The sequence below is a fragment of the Schistocerca serialis genome, chromosome 2, assembly GCF_023864345.2.
Source record: "Schistocerca serialis cubense isolate TAMUIC-IGC-003099 chromosome 2, iqSchSeri2.2, whole genome shotgun sequence".
Lineage (NCBI taxonomy): Eukaryota > Metazoa > Arthropoda > Insecta > Orthoptera > Acrididae > Schistocerca > Schistocerca serialis.
This window is the reverse complement of record NC_064639.1, coordinates 915,525,932-915,541,054: the sequence shown is the minus strand read 5'-3', so window position 1 is coordinate 915,541,054 and position 15,123 is coordinate 915,525,932. Positions and strand designations below refer to the sequence as shown.

Here is a 15,123-nt window from a genome sequence, read left to right as displayed (position 1 = left end):
TAACTCTGGTATCTGCCACAAAGACAGATCCTATTACAAAACGTATGCCAATAAATACAGAAGTAATAGAGTTTAATCTCCATTATTAACACTTAGCAACACCACAAAGGCAGGGCCAATTATTATGAACATTAAATGAGTTGTAAATTCGAGCGAACAGTAACAGTGAACAACTGTATGAGAGAAGCTATCACCAGAAAGTGAAATTCGCCTTCCAATTGACGGCTGCTCTGTGTCATTATCTGTTTACCGATATGCCGACAACCCAGGATATGTGACCAACGTGTTGCACATATGCTGTACGCTACAGCTGTGGCAGGGTTGTACGTTTCTGCAGCTGACCGGCAAGCTACAAATTTGGCAAACTTAAACATTTTTTTTTCTACATACTTTCAATGTGTCTTAGCAGCTAAAATTTTGATAAAGTGTTTCTTTTGGTGTATTCTTCCTGTGTAAAAAAAAATCATGACAGGTTTACGTGGTATCGCGTATTGATACCATTCCATGGGCGCTATAGTAACAGAATGGCAAGTTTCCATAATAAGACGCCGACACTGGTTGCTTGGCATCTGGCGGACCCAAAGGCGCGCGCCCGCTGGGCCACACCTCCAGCATGTCTCGATTTCGAGCGCTGTAGCTACACAGCTCACTGACGCTTGGAGTCACTTCTCTACAGCAAGCCACAGTGACTTCGCCCCGTTACGGCTCCAACATTATCACTGTTGCTAATTTTTAATAAGTTTCGTTCTCTTGAAGAAATTTGAGTTACGCAAATCCTTTGTTTACTGTGTTAATCTGTTCCCTAACATTTCCGCTCCGGTCCACCTTGCCTACTATGACAGTTGCCGCGCCAGTCTGTTGCCCACCTCTCTTTACTGTTGTTTACAAAGTCCTGAAAGAAGTTTCGACATGTCGGATTGGACAGTTCCTTTGTAAGTAAACAGTGAGTGAAGCTCATAAAAGACAACGACTGCAAGCACATGAACCAAACATTGGTGTACGACAAGTACAAAACATATGAAGCAGAGAGCCGGCCGGCGTGGCCGAGCGGTTCTAGGCGCTACAGTGTGGAACAGGTTCGAATCCTGTCTCGGGCATGGATGTGTGTGATGTCCTTAGGTTAGTTAGGTTTAAGTAATTCTAAGTTCTGGGCCCAGGAAATGACCTGGGGGGGTCTCTGCAGACATCATGAGACTCTGGCATAAAATGGGGGTGATACGCGATTACAAGAACTCAGCAAGAGAGTTCTCACAGCCTCTGTCACCTCAATTCTCCAACTTCCTACCTACACGTGGTGCCCCTGTTAAGCCGAGCAACTCAGCGGAAGGTTGGGTAACCAACCCCAGCGGGAAACTGAGTCGGTGAGCAGATAGGAGTTGGAGGACAGTGGAAGGCAACGGGAAACCACCACTGAACTATCCCAAGAAAACCCCATGGCTTCGCTCAGCTCAAAATGTTCCGGAGTTTCAAGTTCCCCGATCGGATCTCCGGGGGGAACCAGGTTGAGAGGAGCTTCACGAAGAGTAAGATGGTGCAAAGAGAAGCACTGCATAGGAACATGGAATGTAAGATCCATGTATCAAGGATAACTAGACATAGTGAAAAGAGAAATGGAGAAAATTAACATCGACATATTGAGAATAAGTGAAATGAGGTGGACTGGCATGGGAGAATTTGCTTCGGGTGGCCATATGGTGTATTATTCTGGGCACGATAACAACAGAAGTAATGGAGTAGCCTTCATAGTTAGTGATAAAGTGAGAAAAGCTGTGATGGGATGCAAATATAAAAATGATAGAATGATGTCCATCAGACTTCAAGGTCAGCCCCTCAACATCACAGTAATTCAAGTTTATGCACCAACAACCGATGCTGAAAAGGAAATTATTGACCAGTTCTATGGAGATTTACAAGAATTACTACTGTCAATACCAAAAAAGGATATCGTCTTCATAGTTGGAGATTGGAATACAAAAGTGGGAAATGAAGCTGTAGAAGGTATAACAGGGAAATATGGTCTTGGTACAACAAATGAAGCTGGACAGAGACTCCTAGAATTCTGCCAAGAAAATTCATTGATAATTACTAATACACTGTTTCAACTACCAAAACGACGCCTATATACCTGGACTTCGCCAGATGGCCAACACCGGAACCAAATTGATTACATACTTTGTAATCAGAGGTGGAAGAGCGCGGTTCAGTCAGCTACAACAAGACCTGGGGCTGACTGCGGATCAGATCATGAGCTCCTGATTGCAAAATTTCGGCTGAAACTTCAGAATGTACCAAAAAGTATCCCAACTTGCAGATACGACCTTAACTCTATACCCTCCGACTATGCTGCAGAGGTACAAAACAGATTTAATGTATTACAGCTGGAGGACAAAAGCTCGCAAGAGATGTGGACAGAAGTAGCTAATACTGTCAAGGAGGCCGCAGAGAAACACATTCCCAAGAAAAGGAACAGTAAGAAGTCTAGATGGCTATCAGTTGAGGCACTGCAAGTTGCAGAAGAACGAAGGAAAGCAAAAATCAAGGGAGATAGATCAGCTATGTTTGAATTAAATAAAGATTTTCAGAAATTAGCTAGAAGAGATAAAAATATATTCTTTAATGAACAGTGCAAGGAAGTTGAAGATAGTAACGTAATGGGGAAGACAAGAGATCTTTATAAGAAAATTAGGGAAATTAAAGGAAAATTCCAGGCAAAAATTGGAATGATAAAAGATAGAAACGGGAAAGATCTGAGTGAAGCAGAGGATGTTAAGGAAAGATGGGCAGAATATGTAGAAGACCTATACAAGAAAGAACTGCATCATGACAGGGCTCCTACTGCTGATGTTAATGTTAATTTAGAACTAGAGCCAGATATTTTGGAGAGCGAAATCCAGTGGGCCCTTGAAAATATGGCTGATAACAAAACTAGTGGACATGATGAAATACCAGCAGAATTGTTTAAAGTCACTGGAAAGGATGCAGTGAAAGTGCTGCACTCAATATGTCAAAAAATATGGCCAGAAGACTGGAAAAGATCAGCATTCATCCCCATTCCAAAGAAGAAAAGTTCTAAAGAATGCTCAGATTACCGAACAATCGCACTTATTTCACATGCTAGCAAAGTTATGTTGAAAATCTTACAAAATAGACTTCACCAATACCTAGATCGAGAGCTGCCAGAAGAACAAGCTGGATTTAGGAAAGGAAGAGGAACTAGAGATCAAATTGCTAACATTCGGTGGATTATGGAAAAAGCAAGAGAATTCCAGAAAGATGTGTACCCCTGCTTTATTGACTACGCCAAAGCCTTTGACTGCGTCGATCACAACAAATTATGGAACGTACTGAAAAACATGGGTGTACCAGATCACCTCATTCATCTGATACGGAGTTTATACCTTGACCAAGAAGCCACGGTGAGAACTATGTATGGAACAACGAAATGGATAAAGATTCAGAAAGGGGTCCGGCAAGGCTGCATACTGTCATCGTACTTATTCAATCTGTATGCAGAACATGTCATGAGGAATGCGAGGCTAGATGAAGGAGAAACAGGAATTAAAATAGCTGGAATAAATGTAAACAACCTCAGGTACGCGGATGATACGATCCTATTGGCAGAAAATGAAGAAGATTTGAGAACACTCTTACTGAAGGTGAAAGACGAAAGTGAAAAGGCTGGTCTTATGCTGAATATGAAGAAAACGAAAATTATGGCAACTACACCTACCAATTCGTGGGATATAGCAGGAGAAACCATGGAGGTGGTGACCACATTCAGTTATCTCGGTTCCCAGATCTCTGCTGACGGTGACTGCAGCCATGAAATCCGGAGACGCCTGTTGCTCGGTAGACAGGCGATGTCAAACCTTGACAAGGTTATAAGGTCCAGAGATATAACACTAGCAACAAAGATCCGTATTGTGAGGGCTATGGTCTTTCCAGTTGTGATGTATGGATGTGAGACCTGGACCATTAGAAAGGCTGAACGGCGAAGAATTGACTCCTTCGAATTGTGGTGTTGGAGGAAACTTCTTAGAGTTCCATGGACTGCAAAGAGAACCAACAGATCAATATTGGAGCAAATTAAACCAGATTTCTCCCTGGAAGGTCTAATCTTAAAACAAAAGCTGACCTACTTTGGACACACAATGCGAAGGCATGCCTCGCTGGAAAAAACATTAATGCTGGGGAAGATTGAAGGAACTAGAAGAAGAGGACGTCAGAGGATGAGATGGATCGATGGAATCACAGAAGCAATGTGTTCCAACCTGCAAGGTCTACGGGAGAAAGTGCAAGACAGGAAAAAGTGGCGTGATTTGGTTCATGGGGTCACGAAGAGTCGGAACCGACTAAACGAATAGAGAGAGAGAGAGAGAGAGAATTCTAAGTTCTAGGGGACTCATTACCTAAGTAGTTAAGTCCCATAGTGCTCAGAGCCATTTGAACCATATGAAGCAGAGACTAGAATTTGGCAGATAAAGCATTCCGATAAAGCACTGTACTCTAAAGAGTACAGCACACACTAACATTTTTTCTGTTTTTTTAAATGTACATTTTGACACGTCGAAAGTTCTCGAGTGATGTGGAATGTTCTGAAAATTAAAGACCAATCGAAGGAGGTCTTTAACAGGTAGCAAATAAATCTCTCACTGAAAGAAATAAACAACTCGCTCGGGTTGTTAGTCGTATGTTCACTCCACTAGAGCTGATACGATGTCATAGCATCCAATGTGACTCATCTATGCTGTGCAGAAGACGCTATGCAGTACAGAAGACGTGGGTGGTATGAAACAGTATCGGATTGTGGGTGCATCTTGATGGAGAAAATACTTTTGTTTTCTATGTTTATTTACTCGCAAATTAGTTTCAGCAACAATATCGTCATCATCAGTTGGTTCTTTAACGCTTAAATATGCAAAAATAGTATACTTACAAGCATTGTGAAAAATCATTACATGTGTACTGTTTGGTTTAAAATATTGTTTTCTGTGAATAATTTCATACCAACTTTTTTACGTTACGTCTTGGCATGGTTTTTACGATTGTTGCCGCTGTTTCAGGCATATTTTATGTGATTTTTTTTGCCGTTTTCCTCGGCATACAACATGTTATCAGCAACTGTGTGAGCGGCTGTTGGTAAACAAACACGAAAACTAGAACTTACGTGTGTCAGCGTTATACAGTTGTGACTGCGATGGTGTTGTTGTCAGTTTTTGTGTGTCCTAGGCTGTTACGTGGTTTGTCATGTACTCATGGTCGTTAGACGACTTGCGGCTACTTTTGGACACAGAAAAACAAAACTTTCGCACCTTGTTTGCAATCCAAAATATTACGCTAGCTGTTCGCGTGTCTCGCGAGAAATGTAATGTATATTGCGAGAAGGTTCTGAAAATTGCAGCGGGAGTTCTGACGACTTCTGTTCCTTATTTATGTCTCTGCGTGTGATGGGGGAGTGGTTTTTTGTGTATGTGTATGCGTGTGTGTGAGTGTGTTTTCTTGTTCCGTGCCCTGCGCTAGTTCTCTTAGAGCGATAAACAGTGTGTAGTTGCAGAGTGTTGTGTTCTGGTTTACTACGTTTTCCGCTTCCACTATAGCCTTTTACACGTAATAAGTTTCTTCTAATGTTAGTTTTCGGTATAAACTGTTGCTGTGTTTCAGGATGTGTTTCGATATGAGTGTGGTTGTGGTTTTTATTCATCGAGTGTTCTTCATGTTGACCACAGGGAATCAGGAACCTGAGTTAATTACCACCGGGATACGTGAAATCTGTCGTGTTATGCCTCCAACCAGCCACGAACATCGGCGAGCCATCGGTTCCTTAGAGAATAACGCTCTGCGCCTTTCAGTTTTCATCGCAGCGATATTTCACTATGATTATGTGAACTAAAGTTTGCTTCCGACGATCTGTAAGCTGATACAGGTAACGAGTGGATGCGATTGTTGCTTGATGTTTAAATGAAAGGGGGTAGAGGTCTGCGAAGGAGTAAAATCGAGGTGAGTGGAGCAGCTCTGCGCAGAACTTGCCTTCAGCTGGCGCACCTGCGCCGCGGCCAACTTGGGGTAATTAGCGACACCGGGCGGCGGAAGTGGTTAATAATCCCGGCAGGGGGCGCCAGCGCTGCACTCTCCACGCCCCCGCCAGCGAGCTCTGGCTTTTTATCCCCGGCGTTGGAGTTCGCTCACGCCTGCCGCCTAATGCGCTTATCACCGGAGGGAGACGCGCCACGCATAGTCTATCACCGCTCTCGGCTTCAGGTGTGCGAGTTACCTGTTACAGCCCAAGACAGCTAACACAGTTCACGTGGCATCATCAGTCCGAAGCCTCACCTCTTCCCCTGAATGTCTGCACGTGTGTGGCAGTTTAGAATTTCTCCACCAGTTATTAGCAGTCACCTAAGATTCCAAAATTATGTAACGAAATTGCCTATTACAGCAATAATGTATAGCAGCTCAGTTGATTAGCTGACATATTATTTTAGTAGCAATGTAAATTGAAATACAGTCGTAGTCATCATTACGATCATCATCTTCCTTTCAAAGATTAGGCTGTTGCCTGTTCCGAACTTACAAACAAAATCGTTCCCATCCTTTACGAAGTCTTCCAGTATTTCCTTTCCCACTCGGCTCGTGGTTCAGGACCTTCTGGGGAACTGTGTGACTTGACATTCTCATGAAGCGTTGTTTCCAATCTTCACGAGATTTTTGAACGTTTTTATTCATGTTGAAAATACTTAATTCTGATCTAATATCTTCATTTCTGATCATGACTCTTATCGCGCAGCCGTCTTTCTTAGTAACCTCATCACTGCTGTTTGAGTTTTATTTATTTATTTATTATTTTTTCTTTGTGGCAACCCAGCTTTTGCTTCTATAGTATAACACAGGAGCCACTACCACTTTACCGATTTCCATGATGGTCTCTTTTTTGTACCTTATGGGACAATGTCCTGCTAATAGTACCACAGCCAACTTGGAATTTGTGTATTTTGGTTTCTGTGTCAGAATCAGAATCCAAACTTATAGCGAAGCCAAAATTAGAGATTCGAAACACTAGTTCTAAACCGAATTATCCAAAACAATTTTTGATCTGACTGGATGTTTTCTTCGATAAGCCATTATTTCTGTTTCATTATCAGAAATTTTAAACTTGTATTTCTTGCGTATTTCGTTCAGCTGGTATACTGATCTTTGTGGGTGATCTTCATTCTTTTGAATAATAACGATGTCATCAACAAACAAAATTGCAGTCAGGGATACCTCGTTCGTTATCTAAATTCCTTCGTTTACTTTACATTTCCATTTGCAAAGAATGAAGTCAGTGTGAATATTAAAAGGGGTACGTGATAGTCCACATCCTTGTCTTACACCTTGGTTAATAATTATTTCTTCTAATCGATTCCTACCTCTGTTTATAAAAATGTATATATTTTGTAAATACTTTTCACTACCTCTGTTAGATGATAAGGACTACACTCTGACATAATCTTCCATAGCCTATCGCAACTCACACGATGAAACCCCTCCTCAGGGTCGATAAAGGCCGTATGGGTTTCTGTATTAAATTCTCTATTTTTCCTATAATGATTTTTATTACAACGAACATCCTGATCTCAATACGTTTTATTCTTCAGAAATTACAGCTTCTGTGATATTCTTCATGTGGTTATTGATTATCACTGAGTACAGTTTGTAGCCAATGTTTAGAAGCCCAAAGCCACGATAGTTTTTACACAGTCAGAAATACGAATGCACTAAAATTAATTACACCAGTACAGTGAAGAACAAATGCACTAGATGTAATACATTTAACCAACTGAGTCACGAAGCCATGTTATTGGTTTCATAGGCAATTTCACTGCATGATTTCAGAACCTTTCTCACTCTTGGAGAGCATCCAAGGGCTATTCTTTTCTCAACCTCTGATCTATTACGAAACTGAAACTGCAGTGAAAATAAAAAATGGTTTGTTTATAACATTTAGGTACTCCTTATAGCCGCTCTGACGTAGATGTTTGTCATAGTATGGTAACAACTTTCCAGTTCTCTTGTCATAGAAGGCAGGCACCTGTGATTTCCTCCAATTCCCTACGCTGGTTTGCAGCTCGTTGTCCGTTCCAAAATACTGTCCTTCAGGTGAGCAAAGAGATCAAAATCAGAGGGAGCCAAGTGTCGACCATATGGTGGGTGATCGAACAATTCCATCGAAAATGCTGCAGGGTCATCTTCGTCGCCCCTGCAGTGTGCGGCCGAGAACTGTCATGCAGAAGGAAATGCATGACAGTTACGTTATGTGGGCTGCATGAAATCAGGCGAAACCTCTCAGCAGGGACTTCACTGTTGGCGGCAGACGCTACTTTCTAGGCAGCTTTATTTACAGACTGTGTGCTCAGTACTGAGGAGTGTTCTGTGACGCAATAGACAGGCTTATTAGAGACACTGTGCAATGCATCTGCACAAAACTTCCCCAGATTTTCGCAATCGATTGGAGGATGGAATGAAAAATAGCCATAGCCCTAGTATCTGCAGACACCCATGTTCTTATGTACAGTTATTATTAACTTAGCAAGTTACTTTTCTCTCTGTTTATGGTGAGTTTATGACTACAACTTAATCTTGTTCCTTACTTGGCAGTAAATGATAAATGATTGACACTGGCTGCATGGCGGGATTCCAGCGACATCTGTCAGTAGTGCCTCAGAACTTACCGTAAAGGCCAGTGCCCACTTCAGGTGTCGATCCCGCTGCTCGCGGCACCATTGTCAGGAGCAGCAGCATCAGTTCTACAAGTATCCTTGGCATCTGCCCACCTCTGGCGAGATGGGTCTGTCTGCGATACAAGCCGTCCATATCTGGAAGTACCAGAGACACAGTGAGGTCAAGCCATCCAGTAGGATGTAAACAAAATTATGCTTCAAAAATTTCTGTGTCAAATAACGGCAGTTGTAGATGATGCCACGAAATGTTGTCACTGACTGTACTGAGTACTACCATACTTTTATACAGACAAAAATTTGCAGTACATATCATAGCTACTATTTTTTACGTCGGCTGACTAGTTACCAGCATAGCCCATTTCTGCAAACCACATTATCTGTGTATGAAAGTGTTGTAATTGATGTGGTATAACACTCACTAAATAATATTCCCAGACAGCAGAATATAACCAACACTATTATTACACAGCATAACAGAGTGTGCTCCCTGCCGCCGTTGGATAAGCAGCTGCAGCAGCAAGTCGTATACTCTTAGCTCACTTATTTGTTACATAGTTTAATTCTTAATTTCTTTGCGTGTTTTTGTTACTTGCATTGTTTAATTCATAAATTTCGGGCGTATTATAGTATTTGAGAGTTGTAGCATCGCGTTTTAGTACCTGAATAGTATAAATTCGCGTAGTCGACTGTCTTCTGTTTTTGTTTTGAACGGCTAGTGTCGGTTTGTCACAGCCAGTGTGCTCCCTGCCGCCGCTGGATAAGCAGCTGCAGCAGCAAGTCGTATAATCTTAGCTCACTTATTTGTTACATAGTTTAATTCTCAATTTTTTGCGTCTTTTTGGTACTTGCATTGTTTAATTCATAAATTTCGGGCGTATTATAGTATTTAAGAGTTGTAGCATCGCGTTTTAGTACCTGAATAGTTTAAATTCGCGTAGTCGACTGTCTTCTGTTTTTGTTTTGAACGGCTAGTGTCGGTTTGTCACAGCCAGTGTGCTCCCTGCCGCCGTTGGATAAGCAGCTGCAGCAGCAAGTCGTATAATCTTAACTCACTTATTTGTTACATAGTTTAATTCTTAATTTCTTCGAGTGTTTTTGGTACTTGCATTGTTTAATTCATAAATTTCGGGCGTATTATAGTATTTGAGAGTTGTAGCATCGCGTTTTAGTACCTGAATAGTATAAATTCGCGTAGTCGACTGTCTTCTGTTTTTGTTTTGAACGGCTAGTGTCGGTTTGTCACAGCCAGTGTGCTCCCTGCCGCCGTTGGATAAGCAGCTGCAGCAGCAAGTCGTATAATCTTAGCTCACTTATTTGTTACATAGTTTAATTCTCAATTTTTTGCGTCTTTTTGGTACTTGCATTGTTTAATTCATAAATTTCGGGCGTATTATAGTATTTAAGAGTTGTAGCATCGCGTTTTAGTACCTGAATAGTTTAAATTCGCGTAGTCGACTGTCTTCTGTTTTTGTTTTGAACGGCTAGTGTCGGTTTGTCACAGCCAGTGTGCTCCCTGCCGCCGTTGGATAAGCAGCTGCAGCAGCAAGTCGTATAATCTTAACTCACTTATTTGTTACATAGTTTAATTCTTAATTTCTTCGAATGTTTTTGGTACTTGCATTGTTTAATTCATAAATTTCGGGCGTATTATAGTATTTGAGAGTGTAGCATCGTGTTTTAGTACCTGAATAGTGTAAAATCGCGTAGTCTCCTTCCGCCACCGAGCAGTGTGTCAGCAGTGCGTAAGTAGCAGCATTACTGCATTTACTAGGCAATCTTGTATTTTAATAACCGTTTAACTTTTGTGTCAAGTTGTTTGTGCTCTCCGTAGATTAGTTCAGACGTTCTTTGCACAACAGTTTTTAGCATGGATAGGGGCTGCAACTGCTGCATTCGGATGCAGGCTGAGTTGGCATCCCTTCGCTCCCAGCTTCAGGCAGTGTTGGCTTCGGTCACACAGCTTGAGGCTGTTGCCAACGGGCATCACTGTGGGGGTCCGGATGGGGGTTTGTCGGAGACGGCCAGCTCGTCCCACGCATCCGCCGATGGGACTACGACTGTGGCTGCCCAGGATACTGCCCACATTGTGGCTTATCCCTCACCTGTGGTAGAGTGGGAGGTCGTATCGAGGTGTGGCAGGGGGCGAAAGACATTCCGAAGGGCTGAACGGAAGGCCTCTCCAGTTTGTCTGACGAACCGGTTTCAGGCTCTGTCTCAGGCTGATACAGATCTTCGGCCGGACGTGGCTGCTTGTCCTGTTCCAGAGGTTGCCCCTCAGTCTGCAAGATCCGGGCGGTCACAGAGGGTGGGCTTACTGGTAGTTGGGAGCTCCAACGTTAGGCGCGTAATGGGGACCCTTAGGGATATGGCAGCAAGAAAGGGGAAGAAAACCAATGTGCACTCCGTGTGCATACCGGGGGGAGTCATTCCAGATGTGGAAAGGGTCCTTCCGGATACCATGAAGGGTACAGGGTGCACCCATCTGCAGGTGGTCGCTCATGTCGGCACCAATGATGTGTGACGCTATGGATCGGAGGAAATCCTCTCTGGCTTCCAGCGGCTATCTGATTTGGTGAAGACTGCCAGTCTCGCTAGCGGGATGAAAGCAGAGCTCACCATCTGCAGCATCGTCGACAGGACTGACTGCGGACCTTTGGTACAGAGCCGAGTGGAGGGTCTGAATCAGAGGCTGAGACGGTTCTGCGACCGTGTGGGCTGCAGATTCCTCGACTTGCGCCATAGGGTGGTGGGGTTTCGGGTTCCGCTGAATAGGTCAGGAGTCCACTACACGCAGCAGGCGGCTACACGAGTAGCAGGGGTTGTGTGGCGTGTATTGGGTGGTTTTTTAGGTTAGATGGCCTCGGGCAAGTACAGAAAGGGCAACAGCCTCAAAGGGTGCGGGGCAAAGTCAGGATATGCGGGGACCAAGCAGCAATCGGTATTGTAATTGTAAACTGTCGAAGCTGCATTGGTAAAATACCGGAACTTCAAGCGCTGATAGAAAGCACCGAAGCTGAAATCGTTATAGGTACAGAAAGGTGGCTGAAGCCAGAGATAAATTCTGGCGAAATTTTTACAAAGGCACAGACGGTGTTTAGAAAGGATAGATTGCATGCAACCGGTGGTGGCGTTTGTCGCTGTTTTCTAAACACAGTAAATATTTAACCAATTCCTTCATGAATAGTATATATTGGATATAAACAAAGACATAGTCGAATAAATATATTTATAAGCATGGTACTACCGTTTTTTCGTGCAACTGTGGAGTATTTATGGCCTGACGCGATCGATAGTAATCAGCCACTTTGACCTCCAATAACTCATGTACTATTCAAAGTACATGCCTGTAATTTATACCAATTTAGGTTTGCACTAATAGCTTTCTAAAGACACATCGATCGACAAAATCGAATGAAACGTTTAGATTTTGGAAATACGTTGCTGGGTGTTACTTGTACAATTTATCGCCAGATACTAAACTCTAAACTAATAAAGATATTGAAAGTCTGATTACACCATCAGAATCGTAATTTAATTATTGATAATGTTCATGCTTCTTTTTGAGGTATCATGATTCATGTGGCTGCTATTAATTTCTATACGAACTGTGAGATGTCTGCCATTAAGGTTTCACAAAGTCCGCCATCTTTGGCACTCCCTGCATGCCTCCTTCATCGACACAGCATCACCATGTGGTCCGGCCGTTGTGTGGCATCATGCAGTTGCTAACGAGCCACGGCTTGCCGAGCGGCCCCAGCAATGGCCACCAACTCTGAACTTAGAATATTTTCAGGGCGCCACAACTCGCCCGTTGCCTCACAAGGGGTTTGACGAAGATCGTTTAAACGCATTAATCCACAATGATCCACTTCAGTGTACACGAGAACTGGCAAATATGATCGATGAAAGATGTTATTTTAAAGGCAAGAAAACATTTTATTAACTTTACAATTACACCCTGGATACGAAAAAAACACATTTACTGAAAAAAACATAGAAATTACACAAAAGCAAAGAATAAAGATATTGACAGCAGAGTCATGGAGCAGCACATAAACATAGACCTCAAGAAATATTTTTTCTTTTCTTTTAACAATGATGAACTGTGAACATTCAACCATAGTGCTGATTTGCAGGCAATGTTTACTGCGTGCTCTAAGCCAATATCACAAAAATTTGCGGGTGGCCGTGTGTACATCTCTGCTCGCTCGTCATCAATTGGCTCTTGAACAATACCGTCCATGCCTATCCTGTATCGTTGCTGGTAACGAGAATGGTGTCTTGATATCCAAGTGGAATGAACATGAAGTCACTACACAGGAATTGGGTTGGGAAGTCAGTCCGCACCCGCATAATTCACCTGATTTTGCGCCTTGATATTTTCACCTTTTCCTATCTCTGTCGAACAACCTTCAAGGATGAAAATGCGCTCCGAACAAGGCTCGACTAGTTTTTGCTTCAAAACCACGCGGTCTCTAAGGTCGTGGAATTGAAAAATTACCGTAGCGTTGGCAGGCTGTTGTAAATAGTGCAGGGAATATGTTATTGGTTATTAACGTCTCTGTTATGTGTGTCTGTGGTGTTTATTAATCTTATGGAAAAACACTGCGGACTTATGCACCTATCTAATATTTTACTTCTGTCATCACTGTTTGGATGGAGGTAATACCTTGGTTATCAAGCATTGACTAAATTATAGAACGGAGCAATGAATATGAATTACCACTTTATCTGAAAAGAGAAGATTGCAAACACAGTGTACTATTAGTATTAAGCTACAGCAAATGGATAACGACTTCTAATGAGAATAGCATTCCAATACTGTATTGAGTTACGGCACTGAAATATCGTCCAAAGGTATTACGTGACCAACATACGGTATGGCTCTGTGCCTACTTCATCTGCTCTTCAGTGTGGATGCTGCCCTGTACCTCACATCGGAGATGAAATATCTGTCATCGCATTAGAGTCACAGCACTTGGTCTCACTTATCGGGTATCGAAAAGCGAAAACATTAACAAACTCGTCTGTTGATCCAGCTCGCCTCTGGAACAAACCAGCCAGCAGCCTGCGCATAATTCAGTGGGCCGTTGCATTTAAGAAGAAAAATCTGAAGCACTTATTTTTGTCAACCACATAACTTTTCACTAAAAATGTAACTGATATGGCCAGTTATCTGTTCGTGAAACAGTAAAGCAAGTGCTTCCGTCTTGGCCCAGTTATGCTTCTTTCTCTTTCACTCAGTAACGCCACTTTCTTTTAAAGGCATCGTCACTGCGTGTATTACGTCACTACATCTTTCTGTCCTATACCAACCCATTCTCTCACTCCATTACTGCAGTTGAAACATCCCCTTAGAAAAATTAAAGAAATTACTGTGCTGATAAACCTCTTACGTTATCTGATTTTCAAACAGCTGAGCAGAACTGAACGTACTCAGACATTTCTCTCTTTACTTATTCTGATCAACACTAAACTGACACACAATATTTTTAGCGCAACGCAATCTGACTTTCAATAATCTGACTAACAATAACCTACACCTTTCATGAATCACTTACCTCACAAAAATCTTAGTTACTCGAACTACTGCAAAACAGCGAGTCCTTCAGTAGTTAGAATCTTTTATTTAGCTGGCAGTATTGACGCTCGCTGTATTGCAGTAGTACGAGGAACGAAGATTTTTGTGAGGTAAGTGATTCATGAAAGGTGTAGGTTATTGTTAGTCAGGGCCATTCTTTTGTAGGGATTATTGAAAGTCAGATTGCGTTGCGCTAAAAATATTGTGTGTCAGTTTAGTGTTGATCAGAATAAGTAAAGAGAGAAATGTCTGAGTACGTTCAGTTCTGCTCAGCTGTTTGAAAATCAAATAACGTAAGAGGTTTATCAGCACAGTAATTCATTAATTTTTCTAAGGGGATGTTTCATATGGCGACCCTGCCAGGATATAAACCTGGAATCTTCTGATACAAATTTACTCTTTCTGATAGACACACGACCAGATCGTCCACTCTCAAAGTTCTGCGATCTCTCTCCCCACATCCACCACTGCTGGCGGCTCACCTCCAACTGCACAACGCTAAGCGCTGTTCACATCCAACTGCGCAACACTACAATAGCAAAAATTCCAACAATGCAAAGCAGCCACAGACTGCACACAGCACAGTCAGTGATTTTCATACAGAGTGCTCCGTGGCGTTACCAACATAAAAGCTTAAACAGCCTGTAACACCATAGCTCTAATGCTCTACTGATTTATTTTGCCTTTTGCTTTGGTTTAATGTTATAACATTGAGTATCTGTAAATGTGTTTGAATCGATAACATAAAATTGTATACTCCTTTCTTCGTTAAAACTTTGATGTCGTGGTTTGATTCTATGCAATGTAGTATATCTGTCATTTAAA

General features: G+C 42.3%; 1 protein-coding gene across 1 annotated transcript in view; it reads right to left on the bottom strand.

The window, feature by feature from the left end:
- The window catches only part of LOC126458277 (uncharacterized), a 608,335-nt gene that overhangs the window by 250,891 nt on the left and 342,321 nt on the right, over positions 1-15,123 (bottom strand). The window contains exon 2 of the mRNA XM_050095209.1: positions 8,709-8,852. Coding sequence (XP_049951166.1) covers positions 8,709-8,850 — 142 coding nt within the window. The 5' untranslated portion in view covers positions 8,851-8,852. The remainder of the gene's footprint in view (positions 1-8,708; positions 8,853-15,123) is intronic.